Genomic DNA, 25,706 nt, shown 5'->3' with positions numbered 1-25,706 from the left:
TCCTAAATTTCGCTTTTTAAATGAAAAAAAACCGAAAAAGCCGTCAGAAAAAAAAAAATTAAAAACCAATGCGATTTTTTAGACTCTCAAAACTTGCACTTATTTTACTAGAGCTTAAGCTTGTTAACTGCATACCCAAAAAATTTCTAAAAATTCTGGTTAAAAAGCACGAAATTTAGATACAAATTTATGGAATTTTTCTAAGTTATGTATAAAGTAAAGTGTGATTTATATAGTTCTTGTTAAAGCATGAACCATCATTCATCCATTTTTGACCGTCACTGTACATACATACCTACATGTAGGAGTATGTGATATGCATTTCTATAGAGCACCGATTTATTGATTTCTTATGTGACCCAGAGATTATTAACCTCGGCTAGTGCCATCGTGAATGCACACAATTGCACACTTGTGTCTAGAAATGTATGTGTGCATTGATATGTATTGAGAAGTTATTTTTGTATGGATTTAGAAACATAAAAGCAATAGGTTTTTACGAGGATGAAGCATTTAGGCCTTAAATATAAACCGTCGCCAGTGTGAGACTTTAACCCACTAACCCTCTTACCCGCCAAGTACCGAACCACCATCCTCCATCGGAACTGCCGTTTAGTATTGCGTGCACATTAAGCTCTATGTTTAAACTCATAGAGTCATGGGATGCGGGCATGCGTTGATCATAAATATAATGTAGCTAGGGAGGACGACAGACTAATGCCGGTGTTCAATAAGTCAGTTTCCTCTCAGGTTACCAAGCTTGAAATTATAAATTATAGCATAACGGCGCAGTTGACGTGATCAAAAGTGTAACCGACAGACCGCGTGGTCGTTACTTCAAGTCTCACGGCCAGTCGAATTTTAACTTAACTTTTTTATTTGAATCAACTATTACGTTAATTTTTTTATGTAATTATAGTCCTTGTTAGCTTTTTTTTAAATAAAATTAAACTATAAAAGTTTAGTTTAACTTAGATGCTTTTAATTTCAAGACAACCGGTTAGGAGCGGGCATGTTTTTGAATTTCGATGAAACTGGAATACGTTGGTTGTTGGTCCGAATAATGCGACCCGTATTTTTTGGGTTCGAAAAAAATTTTTTGCCGCCTTATAAGCTATTTAGTTTTTTTTTTAGATGAGAATTAATATCTGGGGATTTTTATTGACGTGCCTACAACCTTGTTAAAAATTAATTGACTTCAAACATTTTTTCAATTGTTGCCATTTCAAGGTAGGATGATAAAATTATACATTTTTTATTTAGATATATATTTTTTATAAAAATTTTATCGAAATTAAATTTTGCAAATAGATACTATATTTTTTTATCCTTTTTCACAAGAAAAAAATACACTTTGAACTACAAGCAAGCTGAACCCCTAGTATGTAGCTATTTTTTCGGAGATATGATATTTTTAGGAATAAAATACATATTTGAGGTACGTACTACAATGTAGTCAATAATGTTCACAGGAATAAAATAAATTTTATAAAACTTTAAGTTATCGCATAATTTGCGGATAATGATGACTTAACCTTACATCCTATTTCACGCGCTCTAGTCCATTCTAAACTTCAATATGGTATAAGCTGTTGGGGCGGAGCATCTTTCAACAAAATTCGATCTCTTTTGACTATTCAAAAATTTGTTATCAGGAAAATTTGTAATGTTAATCGATTTCACGACTCCATGGAATTGTTTAGAGAGCTCAGAATTCTGCCGGTAAGACATATGTACTACACAAGGCTTTAAAGATATTCTTTATTCGCTGCGTGTTATTAGAAATTTTCATGTATTCTAAGCTAAGATTAAATCCTTTCTGTTAGAGCAATCGCACAACGGAATCAAGGTTTTGCTGAACCCTAGCACTTAATATTCCTTTAAGCCCTCGATCATATTGTTTTTATTATGTAATGAATGAATTGTTTGATTGTCACCCCCACCCCACACACCAATGTACATAAAATCAAATCAAAGCCTCCACTCATGTACGGAAGTTTTCGACCTAGAAACACAAGTGCTATTACTATCGACATTCGTTATGCGAATGATTCGCATCATTTTACACATTCGCATTCGCATTAAATGATATAAATATTTTGCGAATGCGAATGCGTACATGGGCAGAGCGCGCAGTTAAGCACACAATCGTAGCGTATCGCACAATACATACATATCCTAGAAAGAAATCGGTAATCGCTCTTAGTGGTAACGTGTTCTAGGCCTCATTATTATTTGCTTAACTAACGGGTGATTTTTTTGAGGTTAGGATTTTCATGCATTAGTATTTGACAGATCACGTGGGATTTCAGACATGGTGTCAAAGAGAAAGATGCTCAGTATGCTTTGACATTTCATCATGAATAGACTTACTAACGAGCAACGCTTGCAAATCATTGAATTTTATTACCAAAATCAGTGTTCGGTTCGCTTTACGTCCGATTTATGGTCTACATAATCGACCAAGTGAGCAAACAATTAATGCGATTGTGACCAAGTTTCGCACTCAGTTTACTTTATTGGACATTAAACCAACCACACGAATGCGTACAGTGCGTACAGAAGAGAATATTGCGTCTGTTTCTGAGAGTGTTGCTGAAGACCGTGAAATGTCGATTCGTCGCCGTTCGCAGCAATTGGGTTTGCGAAACACATTTCGAACCGAACACTGATTTTGGTAATAAAATTCAATGATTTGCAAGCGTTGCTCGTTAGTAAGTCTATTCATGATGAAATGTCAAAGCATACTGAGCATCTTTCTCTTTGACACCATGTCTGAAATCCCACGTGATCTGTCAAATACTAATGCATGAAAATCCTAACCTCAAAAAAATCACCCGTTATAGCCTCCGATGAAACAGCTTCTTGCAGTCTAATTCTCTGTTAACCGAAGCATAGAGGCTTCCAGAAATATATCTCCGAATCAGGGTTGTTGCGAATATTCGCATTCGCATTCGCATTCGCAACCGCGGAACTTCCGCATAAATTTTAACATTCGCATTCGCTTTCGCATTCGCAATAATCAATGCGGAGCTTTTGCGAATGCGAATATTGTGCAAGTGCATTGATAAAACGCATATCTGGCAAACAAAAAAAAATTTATTTTAATTTTGTGTAAATTGTCCAAATTAGTACGCTTTGAAATTAAGATGAAATGGTATGTAAATAAGTTGACAGCCAAGTTCAGGCTGTAACCCGAAAAGGCAGCAAAATGACTCTTTCTTATATACAATGTTCCAATTTTTTAATTTAAGTACTAAATAAAAAAAAAACATTATTAAAAATTACTAACTTTTCCATTTTTTATTTACCTAAATCACCTAATGTACTCACCAAAACTATTTCTTAAAAATATTTGGAATCCGCATTCGCATCCGCATTCGCGGATGACTAAAATTCCACATTCGCAACATCCCTAGTTTGTTAGAAATACAGCGAGGAAAGTATCGGGGACAGATGCACTTTAGGTTTAACGTGGGAACCTACTACATTTAAGCAGTTTTAGCTCCACGGAGCCCCTAAAGATCAACGGATTAATTTATGCCTTAATCATTGCCCTGAAATGCAAGCATTTCAATTCCAAAGGCATTGTGGGACGGACACACTTACCACATTGGTAAAGCCGAAACTACGTAAAATCTCTGCCGTTCTTTGGGATCCCCGTACCCGGTTGCAATGCAACTCTTTTGAGTTCTACCGCATTTGGCATTAAACCACAACCACCACCAGGTAAATATAGGATACTATGGGGCCCCTACTCCCCGTGCTCCCATTTTTAATGTCTTTGGTATGACTTTCGAAAGCCGGAGCTCTTCTTCAAATTGAGGCTCCAACCGACTGAGAATTGGTAGCCCTTGACTGGGGTAGCCGCGGTTGTGAAGCCCGTACCCTGGCAATGTCAAAGCCCCCTGACTTCCCTCCTGTTTTCTCAAATCGGTCTTATGACCGTCTAAGGCACAGTTAGTATCGGGGATAGTTGAAGCTGGCAATCTTGCTAGACTATCCGCTATTTATGCTCTTTTATTCTCTTGTAGCCTGGTATCCACAGTAGCTGCCTAACGCTTGCTTAATTTCTAACGATGACAGAATGTTTAGCGTCGTCTAGACTTTTCTTAACAGAATCGCCTCATTCCGGTTGTTCTTTCGTAAATTTGACTTTGCACACAGTCTTAGCCCAAAAACAATAACGCAGTGTCAGTGGCAGTTTTTCGAAATCAGCTGTTTTTAGAACGATTAAGAATAAGACTAGGATGAAGGTTAGGTTGGTATTCAGACTAAGACTAAGGGCCGTTTTCACCATCTCTGGTTAATACTAACCCCCAGTTAAACATTGTTACCGACGTTACCGACCCAATGTTAAATGAATGGAGACAGTACCGTCGGTAACGATGTTTAACTGCGGATTAGTGTTAACCAGAGATGGTGAAAATGGCCCTAAGATTGATATAAAATTAGGATTAAGACTAAGCCGAAGACTAAGTATAAGATTAAGATTTAGATTAAGATTAGGATTATAATTAGGATTAAAGTTAAGATTAAGACTAATATCAATATTAAGACTAAGACTATGACTACGGTTAAGATTAAGATTAGGATTAATATTAAGATTAAGATTGAGATTGCGATTATGATTAAGGTAACTGATACTTATTTTGCAGAATAATATTGTTATTAATATCGATAACAGGTTGATAAAGGTGTCGATAAAAACAGATGATGATGGTATAACATCGGAGGCTGTAGTGAAAAGTTGTGTACTATTTTATTTTTCATAGATGCAATTAGAACACTTTCTAACTTTTTCAGTTGTTGGTGTTTTACATTTTTCGATTTTTCAATACATTTTTTCTCTTATTTATTTACGATATTTCTGGATTTTCGGGAATTTTTGGATTTTGCATTTATTTTTTGATTTGCCCCGATTTTTCGAGGCTTTTCTTAATATTTCGTATACTCTTTATTAGCATTTTTGGGGATTAACTTTTTTGCGGTTTTCGGGAATTTTCCACGTGTTTGGGACTTTTTCGGATTTTCGGTTATTTCTGGATTGATTTTTCTAATATTTTTCTGAGATTTAACGTGCGTTTGGGGTATTTATTTAGATTTCTGCTCCGGATTTAAGGGAAATTTCTGATTTTTTATTTCAACTTTTCGAATTATTTCGTGCTTTAATTATCGACATTTTTCGGGAATTTTAGGAGGTTTTTCGTAATTTTTCGGGAACTTTCGGGACTTTAAGATCTGAAAGTATATTTTAGACTTACGTGTTTAATTATTTTCAGCAATAAATACCGTGCTTTGGCTTTTTGTAAGGCAAAAATAAAAAGTAAAGAACTAAAATTATGTATGTATGAATGCATGTACCTATATATGTAGGTACAGTACGGTGGTCCAAAAACAGTATAGTCGGAATTGTAATGCTCTCACTCCCTAGCATTGTTCTATATCGAAAATAGTATACCCCTATTTTTTTAATTTGAAATTAAAAAATATCTAGAGGTTGCTCAAAGCGCTCAAAATTTTCCATGTATTTTTATATGAGAAAAAAGCAAATTTTCGTAGAAATGTTATAGAATAATAATAAATATTTATCGATTTTCTCTTTAGGAGACTTTAAATAATAGTACCCAATTGTTTATTTAACCATTTTTTAATACTAACGATTTTTTATTTGTCCCCCCATCGCATTTTTCGGGGTTTTCGTGGGTTTATGGCGGACCTATAAATTACAGTTGCGATGAAAAAATGGTTAAATAAACAATTGGGTATTATTACTGGGAATCTCCTGCAGATAAGCGGTGTGCTCCGATAGAAAAATATTGATATTTAAGAGTTCTATACTATTTCTACTAAAAGTGGTTTTTCCCCATATAAAATACATGTAAAACTTTGGGCGCTTTGAGCGACCTCTAAATATTTTTTGATTTCAAAATAAGAAATACAGGTATATTTTTTCGGTATAGAACACTCCTTGGGGGTGAGGGCATACAAATTCCGACTTTACTTTTCCACATGCATTTTTGGACCATCCTAAGGTACAGTCATGTGAAAAATAATAGGGACACGAAATTTTAACAAATTTTGGCTATTTCTATTTTGTTTGTTTGATGTTTATTGTGTTTTTATAAAAATAAAGCTCATTGACTAACAAAAACCCTATAAGTCTAAATTTCAAACTTTATAGAAAAACTTTCAGGAAAAATTCAACAAAATTTTACAACAAGCCTTTTATTAAGAGTTTTTTGAAACATTTTTAATATGCAGTTTTATAGCCCATTAAATTTTAATTTAATGAAGTGCAAGTTTCAAGTAGCCAAAAATTCGTGTTGATTTTTGATATTTTTTTTTGCTGGCGGTGTCACGTATTTGCTTTCATACAAAGTATGTCCGAAAAGTTTTTTTTGTATGGAAGAAAGTGATTACACCATCGTTTGTATTTTTATAAAAGAAAAACAATAATCATTAAACAATCAAAAGAAAAATAGCCAAAACTGGTCAAAATGTCGTGTCCCTATTATTTTTCACATGACTGTATTTATTTATTTATTGTTATTTATATTTAGTTATATATGTATTTGTCTATATAGTGACACAATTCGCCATCTATTCGTCTAAAGTAATTTCGCCAATTCATCAAATAATATTTAAATGTAAAAATATTACATCTGAAATTATTCCGTGGCATGAATTCATTCTAAAATGTGCATGAAGGTATTGTTTTCTTTACTAACAACAAACCACTCCTCCTTCACTTCTTGCCGTACGGCATTCACGCTCCATTTCTCCATTTATAAAGCTGATGTCACATAAAACTTTTGCTTCGCTTTACGTGACAGATTCGCTTTGACAGATAAGATGAATTGTATGAAAATGCACAAAGCATGCCACATAAATCGTTGAAGCGGCAGCGCGAAGCGAAAAGATGGTCAACTCCCATCTTTTTGCGCGCTTTGACAATCAGCCGGTTTAATATTTATTTTGTTTCGTCCAAATTCGGGTTTTCATGCAGAAACATAAAACTTAATTACATTGCTGATAATTTTAAATCAAAATAATTAAAATCCACAGCAACTTTGATGAGTAAAAAAGCGGTACAACATTGTTTTCTTGGCGTTCATTGTGGCATACCTTTTGCGTCTGGCGCTTTGCTGGCAAAGTTATAAATGTCACGCAAAGCTACAAAGTTTTATCTGGCATCAGCTTAATCTTTGCTAATGAAGTCAAAGCGGCATGCGAGCGAGCGGGAGAGCGTATCTTTTGCATTCTGCAATGCCTTTACTCGTATTAAATTCTGCTTTGTCGTGCTAAGAAACCTTTCAAATGTGAAAACTTATAAGATTTTTGCAGCATAGCCATAGAAATGTATAGTCCGTCGTGCATCGCCGGCTAATAATACTCGCGATTATTTTTACATACTTATGCATAGCACATTGTTAGAGTAATTTTCTGTATGTTACACTACGGCTAATTCATTACAAACTCATTTAAATGTTGTTTCTTCGGCAAAAAAAAAAAATTATACAAAAATGTACGCTTATAATTGTAAGTATTAATACATATGTACGTATATATGTAAGCTTGTGTAGTTGTATATTATCTCACAAGTTTTCCTGCTAATATATCTAAATATTTCCCTCTGCGAATTAACATATGAAAAATGGCTTCAACTCTAATTTGCATACAAATGCGTCTTTAGTGCTTTGTATTGTAATGGAGGCTTTTTGGTTAACTGTTAGTTTTTATGGTAGGTATCCATATTTTTTTTTGTCCATTTTGCTTATTATTAACAAAGTTTCACAGTTTGTATAGCACAATTAATAATTAACACGTAAATAAGTGTAAGTTTGGGCGAAACCGACTTGGGACTCGTCGCCATGAACTCATTGGGCCTTATGCATAAAAAGTGACCTTAAACTCCGACTCGATTTTCAGTTAAAACTTTCAGTCAAAACTTGAGTCTGAGCTTAAGCTCACTTTTTATGCACGAGACCTATTATGATGAATATTGAAGTTTTTGCTGTGTTATCATGTACACTTACGGACAGGCGATCCATTTATCTGATCGATCAAAATATTTTAGTATGCAAACGCCTATTCCTGTGTGAGACATTCTTTTTCATATCGGACACCAAATTTGGTGTCACACTTTCGATTAACTGTACATTTTTTTTATGGGTTTTATACATGGAATAATCTAACACGTATTCGAGGATTTAAAATTTTTTTATACATATATAAGATGGTCATGATTGTCCTAAAGCAAACTTAGCTATTAACAGCTGAACTTTTTGAAGTTGATTTGCATAGTGAAGACCAGTAAATTAGCGATTTAAAATTACACCATCGCAATCCCTGTTAAATTTTTTATGAAAAACGTTTTTCAAAAATGGGCGTTTTTCAAGAACTATTTAATTTTTTTTTTATGACGAGATCATTTATTTTGTGAGAGTCAACCATTTTTTGTTTATAATTTGTTTTCGAAAACTTGTGATGCAAGGTGTTAATAATCAGGTTTTTGCGAAACTTAAAATGGTATTTCGGATTACAATAGAATACCTATCCCGAAATTATATTTGTACGGCAAGATTTTTGTTTAAGGCGACGAACCCCTAGAAATGGGCGTGTAGGACTAAAGTTAACAAAATGCAGATTTTATTGCGGATTTCGGCGGAATATCCTTTCGTTAACAATATTTGCCAAGAAATAAATATATTCTGCCGAAATCCACAACAAAAACTAAATTTTTGAACTTTGGTTTTAAAATTGCCACGCGCATTTCTAGAAGATTATTTGATTGAAAAAGTTGTGGAACAACTTCATTGTTCGATGCACTCAAAATAATTTGTGACAGTTTGCGATAAGAATCTTCAGATAAATCGTAACCGTTTATTACTGAAAGTAAGAGACGTACCACCTCTCAGAAATATATAAGAGGATCGTTTCTAAGCCGATGTTCAAAACTTGTATTTTCTTCTCAACTAAAGCTTATTCAATCACCGACGTTTGTTTAGCTTTTGAAATGCGGTGCTTGCTTTGTTCACTGTACGTCTATACCTGATATGGGAAAAAAGTGGTGTGTGCTTTTAACCAGACCCATCTACCGACATATATTTCGACCCACTGAATCCGAGTCTGAGGTCCGTTTAACTTCTAAACCCTCAAAACTTCGAGTAAAAAGCGAAAAAGTGGCAAAAATTCGCAGTTTATAGTTTTAATAAAGCCTTCGGAGTAAATGACGTGGAAAATCGTAGCGGAAAATAAATATCCGTAGTCGATTTTTTTATTTCTCATTTGCATACATATATACAATTTGCTACCTAAAGGTTTTTTTTTTAAATTTAGTTTGTGATGCAGAATGACAGATAATGCGAAACTACATCGATTTTTCGTCTCTCCCGAACAGTTTCAACAAATGGACTTGGCACCTTTTCACCTTTAGGTAACGATATATACATTAGTAAGGTAAAAATAAACCTCACGGTTAGGCTTTGCCAAATGTCCGGGTCTAGGAGCCTCCGGGCTTGCGAAGAAATCTGCGTAATGCGGGTTGGACATTAATTTCTTCGAGTTGCGGTTAAAAACTTTGAGATTCTGCGATTTACTGGAAATATGACTTAACAATAAGTGGTTTTCTTTTATGAATCGCTCTTCTCCATCAATTCAATCACTTGATATTTAGATACGCAGCGGATATAACTTTTTATACGAATACAGAGTTCAGAGAATTTCCGGAGGTAATTGGTAAATTTCTACCAATACCAGTATGTAACGGGCTTTTTAAATGAATGAGATTGCCAAAATTTGGCAAGCCTACTCACAGTGCTGACAAAATGATACATTATTACAAGCCAGAGATAAATTCTGATTTATGAGCAAAGAATCCTACCAAAACTTTAAGCGTCCTACCATACTACCAACGAGAAAAAACAGAGAACTTTGGTAGGAAAAGCCTAAAACGGCAACCCTGAAAGTTACTCAAAATTAAGAGATAATGTGCTTTGATAGTTGCATATAAGCATGGCAAACGAGAGCTTTCAGCTTGGAACAGTTGGTTAAGATTATTAATTATGGGCAAAATATACGATAGAAATAACAAATAGTATTTGGTTTTGCAATACATTACTTCTGCCAGGTCTGCAGATCGCATACCTTTTACTTCGTAAAAGCAGAAAATAAAATAAAGTTTCAACCTATCCCATAGTGAAATCCATCGTGTTCGAGATATGCCCAAGATTTTGTGGGATTTTACAGAACAGTAGTCCCGAAACTCCTTCTGTTCAGGTATTCCCTTTGGACTGTGGGAAAAGAACCTATATATGTTGCAGCACAGTGTCTCAAGAATTTAAAAACTTAATTCAACTATCTGACCAAAATCTTACTTTGCCTACCAACCTACCAAATGAAAAAGAAGCGACCAAATGTGGTAAAAAGATCAATAGTGGCAAAACTGCTTGTACCAGCAATGAGGCGAGGCACGAGAAATTTAGCTTGCTCGGCGAACGAGCGAGGGCCGCTTGTTTGCACGCGCTCCCACGGTTGACACCTCACCAAACCGATTGCGTAGCAAAATCCCGGAGAAATCGTAGTAAAAGTTACAAATGGGTTATTACATATTTATTCATTTCAAAATTGCGATATATTTCCGATAAACGTTCTCAAGCGACGACGCCAACGGGAATAGGCCCTGAATAGCTCAATGAGTGGGGATACCAGTATGTTTGCATCTAAGTATTTATATAAATAAAAAAATATTTCAACTTGCTCCTGATGCACAAGCAGAGAAATAATATAGCAGAATTTTGAATAAACTAACAGAAATGATTACTTATGCATACGTACATATGTGAGCCTTTATTTGTTCTCATTTATAAATTGACTCATGTTTGTACATAGTAAATGCATACAGTTACTGCCGGTCGAAATGGCCTACTCTTAAAAATAATGTTTTTTGTTAATATTCCCAAAGTCTTTCATGTTATTTATTAATCTTTTTTATAAAAAGTTAGTCACACACGGTACAACAAAAAACCATAAAAATTAGAATTCCAAACTTTGGACAAAAAATATGAAAATCTAACAAAATTGCCATTAATTTTCATGAAAATTTCCATCTTGTTGATCAAATTTTGTTGAAATATATGGAAGGATAGGTGCAAGACCGTTCACAAATGAAATTTTCAAAATTAACGGTAAATCATTGTAACTTCAAACTTGCATCTTATTGTACTAAAATTCAGTGAGCTACAAAATTACATACCCGAAATACTTCTACAAAATCAGATCAAAAAGTTGGAAGTTTACGTTAAAATTAATGGAAATTTTATCAAAGTTTGGAATTCTAGTTTTTATGGTTTTGTTGTACTATGAATCAAATTTTAATAAAAAATTTTTTTTTTTAACATATCAGACTTTGGGTATATGTATTACCAAAATGATTTTTTTTTGGAGTGCACCATTTTAACTGGCAGTAACTGCACGCAGTACATATACACATGTATGTACATTAGGGTGGTCCAAAAATGCATGTGAAAAAGTANAACATATCAGACTTTGGGTATATGTATTACCAAAATGATTTTTTTTTTGGAGTGCACCATTTTAACTGGCAGTAACTGCACGCAGTACATATACACATGTATGTACATTAGGGTGGTCCAAAAATGCATGTGAAAAAGTAAAGTCGGAATTTTTATGCTCTCACCCCCTAGGATTGTTCTATACCGAAAGAAATATACCCTTATTATATTATTTTAAAATCAAAAAATATTTAGAGGTCGCTCAAAACGCCCAAAGTTTTCTATGTATTTTATATGGGGGAAAAACAACTTTTCGTAGAAATGGTATAGAATAGTTAAAAATCAATATTTTTCTTTCAGAAAACTCTGTTTATCTGCAGGAGATTCCCAGTAATACTACCCAATTGTTTATTTTACCATTTTTCCATTGCAACTATAATTTAGAGGTCCGCCAAAAACCCTGAAAAGATGCAATGGGGCGACCAATAAAAAATCGTTAGTATTGAAAAATGGTTAAATAAACAATTGGGCATTATTATCGAAAATCTCCTGAAGAGAACCAGAGTTTTTCGATCGAAAAATATTGACTTTTAAGAATACTATACCATTTCTACGAAAAAATTGATTTTTCCCATATAAAAATACATGGAAAATTTTGAGGGCCTTGATCGACCTCTAAATATTTTTTGATTTCACAATAAAAAAATAGGGGTATACTTTTTCGATATAGAACAATCCTAGGGTGTGAGAGCATTACAATTCCGACTTTACTGTTTTTGGACCACCCTAATGTACATACATAAGTATTTAGATTCATAACAAGCAGAGTTCAGCAAACTCAGTTGCGTTTGAAGACTTTCAAAGATGTTAATTAAATTAATTGTGACACATTTGCTTCCGTGATGCAGCGCCAGAAGTTATGCGGTAAGCATAAGTATGCACTTATGTATGTATGTACAAACTATGTAACTTGCACTTAAGTCAACTACATTTGACCTGACTGTCTGCTTGAATTTTGGAAAATATTTCATATATTTAAGAGGTGTATTGTCTGTACGACGCACAGTGGTTTGAGAGGGGCAGTAAGACGTTATTTCGAAATGTGTGGAAATATCCAACTAAGTGGTTGACTCGATTCTAAACATGTCTACTAACAGGTTTTAAGGATTTTTTCCTGAGAAAAACCGGCTCAGAAAGGGCAGCTAAATGGTTGATTGAAACTGTATTTATCTTCATCTTAAATATCATGTTCAATAGTATGCAAGGGTGGCTCCAAATCAAAAAAATACAAAAATACTTTTACACAATAAGCTAATAGCAACACTGGCAGGTCCCTACAAAGGTTGCAGGAAAATGTATTAAACGTATCTCGGTTTTGTTCAAATTTTATTTTGGAGGATCGTTACTACATTAGGATAAAGTACTCGGATGGATGATGACCATTATTTATCCCATCTTTTAGATTTATGTTTTCCTAGGTTACTCGAAATTAACTATCGAATTTCTTTAAAATCAGATAAAATTTACCATATCCGCCTCTTAGTGTAGTGGGCGGGGTAGTCCGCTAAATTCAACAATTTTTTCATTTTTATTAGTTTCTAGGCAAAACGTTCCAATTTGCAGCAAAATCACAGCCCTTTTACTACTTTTTGCCACATTTTATATGGAGCTTTTCCACTGTGCGACGCCATTCCGTTACTTAATCAAGTTGTCGTAAAAGCGCTTTTTATAAGGATTTCATGATGACAAAACTCGAACCTTTTCCTGCAGCAGAAACTTCCGAAACTACGCAGTGAGTGTTTTCTATTTTCTCAAATTTCGTTAAAAAAAAGGTGCAGAGTTTCCTATGGGCGCGTGAAAGCGCTATTAAGAGCTGGATTAATTTCAGGAGGCCCCCGAAAAAACCGCTAGGGTGGATTTCTACGTAAGTTAATCTGTGCACACCATTGGAAGGCGTCGACTCCCGCTTGGGAAAATGCGAAATCCCGATAGGTAATCAGTGATATATCAAGGTCTCGGAATATGAAGAGCTTCTTCTTTTAATTTTTCTTTATTTCATTGATTCAGTCTCGACGAAAAAATAAGCCACTGAATTGATTTTGTGTAGAGCTCAAGGATTTCTATAAGTATAAGATTAAGGAACACTACAGATAGAAAATATGCTTTCAATCCATTTTTATCGATTCATACGGATATTGATTCTGATTTAGTTCGTTGAGTAGTACTTTTCGTGATTAACGTAGAGTTTTTGTGCCAGGTACCTATGTATGTATGGCTGTATGCACACATACTTACCCTGCAGGAAATAAAGCTAACTTGAAAATAACTCAAAACTGGTTTATACTTTAAAATATATATCATCAGAAAATACTCAAAATTCGCTTCAGATACTATGCTCTTTAAAATACATTTATGTAAGTTTTATGTACAGTATGTAAGAAATAAATAAACTTTTTAAAGTTTCATAGATTGCATTTTATTTACGTAAAATTAACAAAGAACAAAATTTTACAAAAAAAATTTTAATATAAATAAATAAATTAATTCCATGAAATTTTTACACTTTTATGTTCCTTTTCCTCGATTTCTGGTTTCTGGTTTTCGATAGAGATGATGATTTTTCAAGAATGCCTCATTTTTTTTTGACCCCAAAACCCACCCCTTGTGTGCGCTTATGATGTACATATGTATATTAAAAGTAATTCTTGTATGGTATATTAAATAGAGACTTGTTTGATGATGACAAACTCCCGACTGCATGACTGCCGCTTGACTTTACAACTCATTTTAAGTTGGGTTTGTCATAGCTAAAAGAAAAAGCTAACTACAAAGTTGGTTATTTTTATCAATTGATAATGTTTTGCTACAGGGTATGTTGTACGTAATACATGCAGGCATGCACATACATACGTGGGCGTACAAAATGAGTACCGCTTGAAATTATACAAGACAATATTTATGCAGATAATTTATTTAGACTGTGACAGCGTTGGCGAACAGTGTGGACCACAATAGGAAATTGCGAGTACGAAGGCAAGCGCCTAGTTGGCTACATATGTTCATATGTATTTAGTTCGTTAGTTGGCGTGTGGCACGGGCCACAAAGTAATTCTGTATGACATATTGCAAAACATATTGATACACGGTGCGTTTTACCAAGCAATGGGCATTTACGCTAACACATACAGTGGCGGTCAAAAATGGATGGATGGTGTTTTGTTTTTAATATCTACAATGTTTTTCAAGCTACAATTTTTTTGATATTTTTTTATATTATTATTATTTTATATTTTTTCATGCTTCAACATAAACTATATAAATCACTCTATCAAACTTTATACAGAACTTAGAAAAATTCCACAAATTTAAATCTAAATTTCGAGCTTTTTAACCAGATTTTCTAGAAATTTTTTGGGTATGCCGTTAAAAGGCTTACAACATTTTAGTAGAGTAAGTGCATGTTTTGACCGGCTAAAAAATCGCATTGTTTTTTTATTGTTTATTTATGTATTTATTTTTTTTTTGTTGACGGCGCTTTGCACTTTTATCCATATAAACATGAATATCTTGTGGAAGAATATGCGCAAGACCGTTTGCGAAAAAAACAGTCAATGCCAGTTTTGCTAAATTTCGCTCTTCGTATGAAAAAAGCCGCCAGAAAAAAAATATTAAAAATCAATGCGATTTTTTAGGCTCTCTCTCATAACTTGCAGTTATTTTACTAAAAGTTTATAAGTCTGTTAACTGCATACCCAAAAAATTTCTAAAAATGCTGGTTAAAAGCTCGAAGTTTAATAAAAATATTTGGAATTTTTCTTAATTCTGTATGAAGTTTTAAAGTGTGATTTATATAGTTTTTGTGAAATCATGAACCATATTTTTATAAAAAAAATATCAAAAAAAAATTGTAGCTTGAAAAGCATTGCAAATATTAAAGACGAAACACCATTCATAAACTTTTGACCGCCACTGTATGTATGTATTTTATGCGCCATGTACATATGTACTTCACCGATAACGACAGTCAATTTAATTGAATTAAATTGAGTGGTCTACTATGAAATATGCTCGCACCAGTTATAAATTGTATGCTCGTGGGGATCAAATGTAAAAATCTACTTTTTTATAGTAACACCCACAAATTGAAGAGGACTTTATTTTTTATTGCTTTTCCGTGTTATGCGTATTACGTGAGTAATTTAAGTAGGTAGCTATGCACGTGGCCCACAATCTATTTTTTCCTCTAACTCAGTTATGTCTAATAAATTGGGTCACTGCAAACAACAATAAACTACTGACATATACATACGTACGTAGCTGGTTAGCTGAGTATGTGGCGTTCAATTGTCACCAACATGCGGATTGATTGATTTTTAGCAAATTATTTACGGACATATGTATGTAACTACATAAATGCGAAATCTCAATGAAATTTCAAATGCAAGTTAAGTCAATAGAGGTATTCCCTAAGACTGGTGAACGCATGGCAAGTTACAAAAAACTCGGAAACTTTTGCTGAAATGCAAAAAAATTTATGAAATACTTTTCAAGTTTTGTGTCAGAGGCAACCAGGGGTGGTTGTGTAAGTCAGCATTAGAGTTTCAGGAAAGCACCAAATAATTTAATTTTCTTCAAACACACATTCATATGTACATATGTATACATACTAGCACAAGGGCGTAGCCAGATAGGGGCAGGGATCAAAATGGATGTAATCAATGGATGTCAAAATTATTGGCATCTTCTCAGTTTCCTTCAACCAAAAGCGAAAGTAATGAAACTAAANGTGACTCAAAAAACGCTTGGTAATTTATTTTAATATTCACCATTTTTGTTTCAAGCCAAACTTTTTTGGTATTATTTTATAAGAATATTGTTTGCGCTTTACCCAAACATTTAAAATCAAGGATTCAAGCTAAATACAACGTCTAGAAAAACTCAATAAAATTCCGTCTAAATTTCGAACTTTTTACTCTGCATTTTTAGAGCAATTTAATGTATGGAGTTTTATAGCCCATAATACTTCAGACTAATCAACAATGTGCATCTAAAAATTACCGTTGGTAGTTTTAATTTTGTTTGTTTTTATTTTGTGTTTTTTTTTTCATTTAACAATTGCTATTGATGAAAATATGCGTTGATTTAATTTTTTTCAAAGGGTCGAAGTGGGTAATTACACACCTGTCCGTTCTTTATATACATTTATTCGTATGTATATAAAAAGTGCACATTAAAATGTTCGAAAATTAATGCAATAAAGTAGACTGCACTTTTGGAANAGGGTTGCCACTGACGAAAAAAAAACTTACCATCCACTTGAAAAAAATCTACCAATTGTAGAAAATATCTACCAAAATTTTTTTTTTAGTTTTTTTTATTGAAAACTATAGTTTTGTTATTTTTTCAGTTAATTCAATAAGACTTCAAATTGTGTTTAAGGTACTCTTTATTTAAGAGATCATATTATTAGCATCTTCTCAGTTTCCTTCAACCAAAAGCGAAAGTAATGAAACTAAAGGCAACAACGAAACTTCATCATTTTAAAAAACTTCAACTGGAGTTATTATATATAAATACAGTGACTCAAAAAACGCTTGGTAATTTTTTTTAATATTNACCTTTTTACCAACCCAAATTTTTTCTACCAATTTTGGTAACAATTTACCAAAGTGGCAACCCTGGCTACGATCTTCACTCCTCCTTTCTTAAAATTCAGTAGAATTTCATTCAGTGAAACGGCGATAGAATTCCTCTTTGGAGAGTGCCGCTAACTGCATACCGAGATAGAGTTACTGAAGCTACTAATTAGACTTAAAAATATGAGTACCTTGTACTCCAGAAAGCTCGATCCGCGATCGAAACGAAATTCGTTAGAACTTTTATTTGATCCGTCACATTTCCGATCCTTACGTTGAAATTATTTAGAATTCTCAATACGTGGATTTTAAAATCGTCTGAATATTCTATATTTCAAAGCCTTACATATTCAGTGTCAAGAAAATCTCGTCTATATATAGATATATACATATGTATATCCATAAAAAGGAATAGAGCAGGAGTAAGTCAGTTGCCTACTCCTAATTGAATTAATCGAAATTATAGTATAACAGATCGAAATTTCTGTTTTTAATTAACCTAGCTATCAAATCACTTTCGCATGTTGCATGTAGCTTCACTCTGAAAACTTTGGCGGAAATTTTCTAGGATCCTTCGATGAAATTTTTCATTCACCTTCGCAACGCTTAAGGTCTGCTTCGTTGAACTTGACATGACTATAGACATTTGACAATGACGTTATCAAGGACTTTTGTACTACATGTATGTATGTATGTATAACTATGTGTTAGGTAAACACGCCGGTAGCAACTGACTTTTGCAATAGGCTTAACAAACAACTTTGAATTATATAAGTATGCACATACATTTATACATACTTAGTACATATTTCGCACACCGTCTTCAAAAGAGTCACAACTCAAAATTTGGCATTTTTGAAATTATGCGCTAAAAATGTACACGGAGCTTTTATTTACCTTTCAGCAAAAGCTGGACCAAATTTTTGTTATAATTTGTTTAAAAAACCTAAGGTAAAGTCGCACTTGCCCATATGATTAGCATGTGCTACGAAATAGTTTTTCGCATTTTCTGACGAACGTATTATTTTGAGTTGTGACTCTTTTGAAGACGGTGTGCGATTTGTATATTCATATCCACTGACACTTTGTTTGATTGGCATTCGTACTCGTACTCTTACATAAGCGCGCTATGCGGATGCAGTTCTTTTGGTAGATCTTCATGTAGTACATATGAGACGATACATCACAAAGAACATCTACTCGTACCATTTGCATATTTGCCTCGCATATGCATAAGATAAACTAATGTATATAGTACATACGTATGTAAAGCACTCTTCACATACAAATTACCACTGCATAAATTCACTTGAAGAAAAGAAATTTTTTCTTGAAAATTTCGGATTTCAAGAAAAGCCACAAAAAAAACAACACCGTACATACTACTAAATAAACAAAATCGAGTAGCTTAGCATATGGTATGACCTCCTCAGAGACAATTCTGTATGACTTTAGGCTTTATTTCTGTTCCTAAAATCATAAACAGACGGCAGCGTTGATCCGGATCAACTCGAGAATTAACTGCAGTTGATTCGTAATTAAGTCCGAGTTAGTCCGGATCAACGCTGCCGTCTGTTAAGCTTTTACACATTCACCTTTAAATCTGTTTGAAATCTAACCGATTTACGAAGGAATTGAAGCGAATTTTCGGGTAAAGGCGGCTAGTGGGGTTGTCGATATAATTGTCACTGTCAGGTATTTGTAGCACGCAAATTCGCAACTCAGCTATCCCAAAAGGCAGTAAATGGTCTGAACCCTTTTTAGAAAACTGGACAGATGCTTTATTACCAGGTATGCCCATTTGACATAACAGCAAGTGTAAAACATGTACTTTATATGTACACACATATTTACCAACTATTTTTAGCTGAAACTTGAGTTACTGAACCAATATTAAAGTGGTTAGAGGGTCAATGCATTAGGACCACATTCTGTGATTCATGCTTATGAGGTTGGCGTACACTCGTAATTGAAAACCGAGCCATATTATCCTCAGAGATTAGTGGAAATAATCTCCCTTGGCATTTACATATGCAAATACATATCGTGTAAGAGCGCTATAATATGTATCTCCTCTCAAAGGTAAAGTTTGCGTACTATTCTGCTTCATTGCAATATCGCTCAGGTCTAAAACTCTGCCAGCCAGCAAAAACTCCGAAAAAGGAAAGAAAAGCGGATGAAATGCGGATTTTTGTTTGTTTATCGATTTCATTTTCGGATGTTTTGACGATGCGTTTTTCGGTTAAAGTTAGCGGCGAAAACTTATGTACAGAAAAGTGCAGAAAATGGTTGTGAAGCGGGTACGTTTTTGGTTGGTTTTTTGAGAGTTATCTGATTGAGTTTTTCGTTCAATAAGCTTTCCTTCTGCACTTCACAGATGCTTTTTCATAGTTCGGAAAAAAATAACAACGGACGGCATTCGAAACCGGCAGCTCTTGAAAGCTAACAAATAGTTGCACACTCCTCTGCACAGTCAGCCACTGCCGAATACGTATACATGCTTTCAAATGATCAGATTAAACAAATGAAATGAAATTATTGCATACAAATAACATGTTTTTCGGATATGAAAATGAACGAAAATTTAAGCCGTTTTGTGTACATTTCCGTATCAGAAAATTGTGCAAGACTCCGCTGTCGGCAAAACTTACGTTTTTCTGCGATCCTTCCAAAACACTAGACTTCGGAAGAATTCTGGATAGAACCCTTGTTTTAGTTTAGGAGAATTGAGTCCGTCCAATCTTTTCCTCATATTATTTAGTCCCGATTGACGTGACAGCGATCTCATTCACCACGCCAAGTGTCCATTACCAACTGTGTTAATTGCACTTTTCTGCAACCAGAAAGAGAGACGGACTTGTAATGAGACAGGGCGAATTATTTGCATAGCGTAGAAATCTGAGACATGAGGTTTGAAAGGTAGGGAATCTGTTACCTTACTCAGTCCAAAACAACTCACAATGTCAACAAAAATTTCCAAGATGCAAGCTTTATTAGTGATGGCATTGCTAATTCTGACTACCAGATTTTAGAGAGCAGTCTCACAACAATTTTACACCAGGCATGTTGATAAAGCGCACCTCTGTGATTGCGCAACTCTACCAGTCTCTGCACACATAATAGTTCTGCAGATTTTCTAGCGTTCCTTACCAATGTCGCTGACAGCATGCCAGCCAGACCACGCAATTCGAAATTGTCAATAGCGTATCTTATGACATCTTCACATTCCAAGTTCTGACAACAAACTATTTGTACCTTATATCTGTGGTACTCACATTCTATCCATCACTTCTGTCGAGGTGTGGAAATGTGTAGGTTAGGTTAGGTTAGGAGGGCGTGTGTGGAATATTCCATACTTTCACTCGGAGACAGGTCATTATTATACTGAACTAATTACTATCCCTAATGAAGCCGCGGAGATCCAACAGTTCCACCTCCGCTGACGCGGCCATACTTATGAAGAAGCGTGAACCCAAGTGCTGGAAGCGCTTCGTCTGCAGACCTGGACATCGACAAAGAAAGTGGTCAATTGACGCTTCCTCATCCTTATCATGACAGCCTATGCAGAGAGTACTTGTTGTTATTCGCCACCATTGAAGTATTGGTGCTAGAGCACAGTGTGCTCTAGTGACGCCGGTAAGGACTTTTACTGCAGATCTACTAAGCCAAATTAATCTTGTGGCCAAGGGTTACTCATCAATTTTCCTAACGTGATTACTATTGGCCGCATCTACCTTCGTATTGAAGTCCGAAACTGGCGTAATATAATTAGTGCTGGCTTCTATGTCAGCTTTAAATCCATTGACCCGGCCCCTTTTTATTTCAGTCGGTATTGCTGCATGCCCGAAATTGGTTGCCTTCCACCTATTGGCTTCTCTGACCCTGAGAGCGCTCTTTGCGGTGATAAAAATAGGCAGCGGTTGCTAGTGAAATATTATGCTAAGCCCTTCCTGAGGTGCGCTACTTACTGCACCCGATATGCCAAGGCATGCGAGTCTTTGCACTTTTCCTATTATTTTCTTGTCATTCCCTTTGTCTAGAGCCCTCCACCATACCAAGGACCCGTAGCTTGCAATTGGTCTGATGACTGTGATGTATATCCCATAGGTGACGTACGGTGATAGTCCCCATTGCTTTCCAAAAGTGATTTTGGACGTCTAGGATGCTGCAAAAGATATCTTGGTTCTCTCCTCTAAATTTTTTTTCTAACTTAACTTGAGGTCCAGACTGATTCCGAGGTATTTTGCCTCGGAGGAGAGTTTCAAAGTACTTTCCCCAACTTCGGCAGAGAAAAGTGGGAACTTTTGTTTTCCTTGTGAATAATACCAGTTCCGTCTAGGAAGGGTTTACCCCAATCGGTTCTGGTTGACCCCCTTATAGTTATCAACTAGTGTACACTCCATTAGATCACTTATCTTGTTGACAGGAATTTTCCAGGCGTAGGCGACAACCTTTATTCTCCAGAGCTCCTTGATGCGTACCCCTGGTGGTCTTCCTTCTTGCAGATCCTGAACATATGGTCGCGTTGATTATTCTGCTCTTGAGCATGGAGTCAATCCATGCCACCATTGGACGCTGCTCACAGAGTGCCTTGCTTATCGCCTCCGTTCGGATACGCTCCTTCAATAACCAGGAATGCGGCAAGGGTGCATTCCTTAAGTTCCAGCGATTTTTCAATAGTGCATACCACTTTGTGAAGCGCGCTTTCAAGAGATCTACCTTTGCGGTATGCGTGTTGAGCTGTGTCCATTGTGTGGATACTAATACTTTTCCTAATATGCAGGTCGATTAGTCAAGGATGAAAGACTTTTAGGTCTGAAGACCTTTGCGTGAAGTGATTTATCTTCCTTGCTTGCGCGATGGGTATAATTATCACATCCCTCCATGTTTTCGGTACATATCTGCTTTCTAGGAATCTTGCTTGTCAAATGGAGCGCCAGACTGTCACATGAGTATTGTAGCATTGCGGGCATCATGCCGCCCGGTTCCGCTGCTTTGAACGGATCGAAGATTTGATGGCCCAAGCTACTTTCTCCTTGCCTATAGGAACACTAGGCAGATTTGTCACTTGATTATTGACGATTTGGTCCGTGCTACCTGGAAAGTGGATGTCTATTAAACATTCAAGGGTTTCTTGGCTAGAGACCGTGTAACCATCACCTGATTTCCAGGGAAATAAGTCTCTAAAAAAACTGAACGAGCCTCAGTTATTGTCTCAGTGTTCCTTCACTCATCAGACTTCTTGAGTGATTCCAGCTTCTTTACTTTTTATTTTGAGGGACTTTTAAATTAGTTGTGTGCTTGTAAAACCCATGTCTCATATGCAAACTTTGCAACAATACACGGTCGCAGCTTTGGCCGAGTAGTTAGAGGTGTGCACTACTAGCCAGTAGCACGCAGGTCCTACAGGTGCATTTAGGATATGAAAACTCTCCACCGAAAAAAACCATCTGCCATTCAGGAAGCGGCGTAAAACTGTAGCCAAGCCCTTTTGCGTGCACCACAAATTATACGAGAAGCTCGGCCAAGCACTTTACAAACTGTGCTAATCGCTATTTGTATATTTTTGCGAGAATTAAACGTCGAGATCTCTCTATGTCATTCAAAATACGGTTGACTTGGCGCCTGATAAGGAATAATATTTTCTTATAAGCGTGTAAAACTTTATCTCTTCTTTTACGTTAACTGGCTTGTAAACACAAGTGTTTTAAAATCCCACAAGTTTTATGTACATATGTACATATATGTAAATCAAGCAATAAGCTGCTACATCACAACAATAAGATAAATAAGACAAATGTGTATTTACTCAAAAGCAAAAACTTTAAATATTTTAGAGTGCACTCAATAAAAATGTCGCTGATTTATCGCAATTTGTGACAATTCTTACAGTTTGCCCTGATTTTTTACACATTTTCTTATTTTTCGTTTTTTTTTTTGTCTATTCATTGCAGGCGCAAAATAATGCAATTGTAATCAGAGTTCATACTGCAACTGGACTGTGGACAGAAAATATGTGAAAAAACTCAACGCAGCGACAAAATCGGCTTTATCGCATTCGTACTTCAGTTTTATTTTATCTTTTTAATTTTTTACTTTACGCATTTCGATGAATGCAAAATTTCAACAGTGTCGACAATAAGTACTATGACAGCCAATCGACCAGCAACGCAAACCGAGGAAAGGTTGGTGGAGCAACAACAACAGCAGCAGTCCCATCAGCCATGCTCGAACACCAACAATTCATCATCAACAACAAATGCGACAAATGCCAATCTGTCGTCCGCGAACGCTGCTGCCTGCCCAACGGCGGCTGGTTATGATGAAATGGAGCATTGCGGCAACGGCAGCAGGTACAGTGGAACTACTGTAACAAACACCAGTACCAGTGGTGATAGTAATTGCGCACATATTGGCGGTGGTGGTGAAGGTGTGTGTCGTAATCACAGCACCGCCAGCTCAACGACGCATCGCCGTGGTCACAGGTGAGCAAATTTGTGTGAATACAAAAATTTAGCAAATGTGCGAAAGGGCGAAAATGTTTTATAAACATGTTTGTATCTGAATATGTACTTAATTGTATTGAAAGCGATGCGTAGAAAATTAGGGATTGTCAACTGAAATATTTATCACGCAAATAATCCATTTGGCTAAAGCTAACCATTGCATTATGTGCTTAATTTAATGCCTGTTTTTTCCGAACAAAACTCGCCTTCTACATTTTAGATTATACAGTAAAAAATAGAAAGGGCAACTTTGTTTTTGTAAGAAGCCTTAATGAGTAGAGCTCGGATATTTATACAAGTGCATACATACATATATTTGTTGAACATAACAGAAAGTCCGAGCCTGAGTAAAAACCCATTATAGGAGGAAGTGAGTTAATTTGGTCGTATTATGTTTTACGTATTTTCACATATTTTTCATGTTTACATATTTTTTTCATATTCGCATATTTTTTTATATATTTTGTACATTTCCTATAAATACGGTGACCATATTAACCAACGTAAAATAAAGGACATCTTTTTCAAAATGATTTGGAAATACATACATACAACTTGTACGATAAAAGTACCTTGCCCATATCGTGATTTAAGTCAAATATTTACCAGTTAATTATATTATTTAATTGTATAAGTTCCCCTGCTGTAGTGAAATATGAAGCCAAATCCTTTTCAAGGACTTCGCCATCCTGTGCTACCAAATTGCATTTACCATAATTCATACTGCACGACGAAGCCAGCACACAGTGGTTCAAAATTGGAACTCAATGTTCATAATCCACTGGAGCCTTCATTTTTCCACCATTTTTTATTAAAAACCAAAAAAAAAGATATTTATTGTGGTGAAAATTTTTTTATAACATTTCAACATTTTTTTGTGTATTTTTTTGTTTTAGGAGAACCATACAAATGTTTTCAGCTAGCTTTTGTTATGTAACATTTATTAACTGGAATAGGAGAATACATTTTCTTCAAAACTGCTACTTTTTGTTCATCTTGCACTAAAAATTTAATATAATCAAATTTAAATTCAGAAAGCAGGCTCAACTGGTCTCTTGCAAATATTGTAAGCTTTCATAAAAAATAACGATTAATCAAATTAAGCGAAAAATGAAGTGAATGAATGCCAGTTTTGAACCACTGTACAGCAAGGGGTTTATTGTTCTCTGGAACTGGAAACTCAGCGTGCAACACGATCCTGGGCACAACTTTCCCTGTGCTTTATAGATTGTACAAAGATTACCGAATAAATAGAAACCCTTAAGTGGGGTGAGAAACGAACTGGCGAAAGTTTTCAGTATATTTTATAAGGGACATTTTTATACCCGAGCGCACTTGTGCACAAGGGTATTATAACTTTGTTCACATAACGGTTGTTTGTTACAGGCACACACAACCGTTATGTGAACAAAGTTATAATACCCTTGTGCACAAGTGCGCTCGGGTATAAAAAATATAATTATTTTAGAAATGTTTATTTTACAAGTAATAGAGAAAAACTGTAAACTACATAGTTTCTTTATATGAAAAACTTGTACTTTGAATCTTTGACTATTTTCTCTTTTCGAATTTTTAACTCACAAAACTTTAATCTCTATAGTTGTAGTAACAGAGAACCACAAGATGTATTTCGAAGTTTTCTGGTGGCGTTTTCATTAGATTTTTGCGAAGAAAAGTCTTGAATATCCTAAAAGGGGCGCTCGACGTGGGTGATACAAGTGGAGCCCAATTTAAATATGGAATGTTTAAAACTTTCGTATAACCAGGAATAAGGCCTTTTTCCTTGCCTTTTATAATTAAATGTAGGCATAAAACAAGTAAGAAAGTCTAAGTTCGGGCGGAGCCGAACATTAAATACCCGGCGCAAGTATTAAATATATGTTTTTTTCACCTTTCCAAAAGCTACCGCTAGATGGTAAGCCGGGGTGTATCAATTTTGAGTAAATTAGCGTCCTTAAATTTCGAAATATTGAAGTTTCAAGCATTTCTGAAATTTACCGTTATATGAAAAGCGGCCGTAATTTTAGTCCGATTTCAATAATTTTCAA

The 25,706-nt window shown here is 35.1% G+C and overlaps 1 protein-coding gene across 7 annotated transcripts in view; it reads left to right on the top strand.

Annotated features, from left to right (window-relative positions):
* Oatp30B (Organic anion transporting polypeptide 30B) overlaps positions 1-25,706 on the top strand; it is a 109,783-nt gene that overhangs the window by 49,371 nt on the left and 34,706 nt on the right. For 5 of the 7 annotated variants that reach the window (XM_017609405.1, XM_017609415.1, XM_017609386.1 and 2 more), the window contains one exon: positions 23,107-23,637. The exons of 1 other annotated variant lie outside the window; for it this stretch is intronic. In XM_017609405.1, coding sequence (XP_017464894.1) covers positions 23,300-23,637 — 338 coding nt within the window. In that variant the 5' untranslated portion in view covers positions 23,107-23,299. Of the gene's footprint in view, positions 1-23,106; positions 23,638-25,706 lie in introns of those variants that run through there. One more of the 7 variants, XM_017609423.1, reaches the window with a different exon arrangement.

Source organism: Rhagoletis zephyria, unplaced genomic scaffold, assembly GCF_001687245.7.
Source record: "Rhagoletis zephyria isolate East Lansing unplaced genomic scaffold, Rhagoletis_zephyria_1.1 Rzeph_scaffold_00009, whole genome shotgun sequence".
Classification (NCBI taxonomy): Eukaryota; Metazoa; Arthropoda; class Insecta; order Diptera; family Tephritidae; genus Rhagoletis; species Rhagoletis zephyria.
This window is presented reverse-complemented; position numbering and strand designations above follow the sequence as displayed.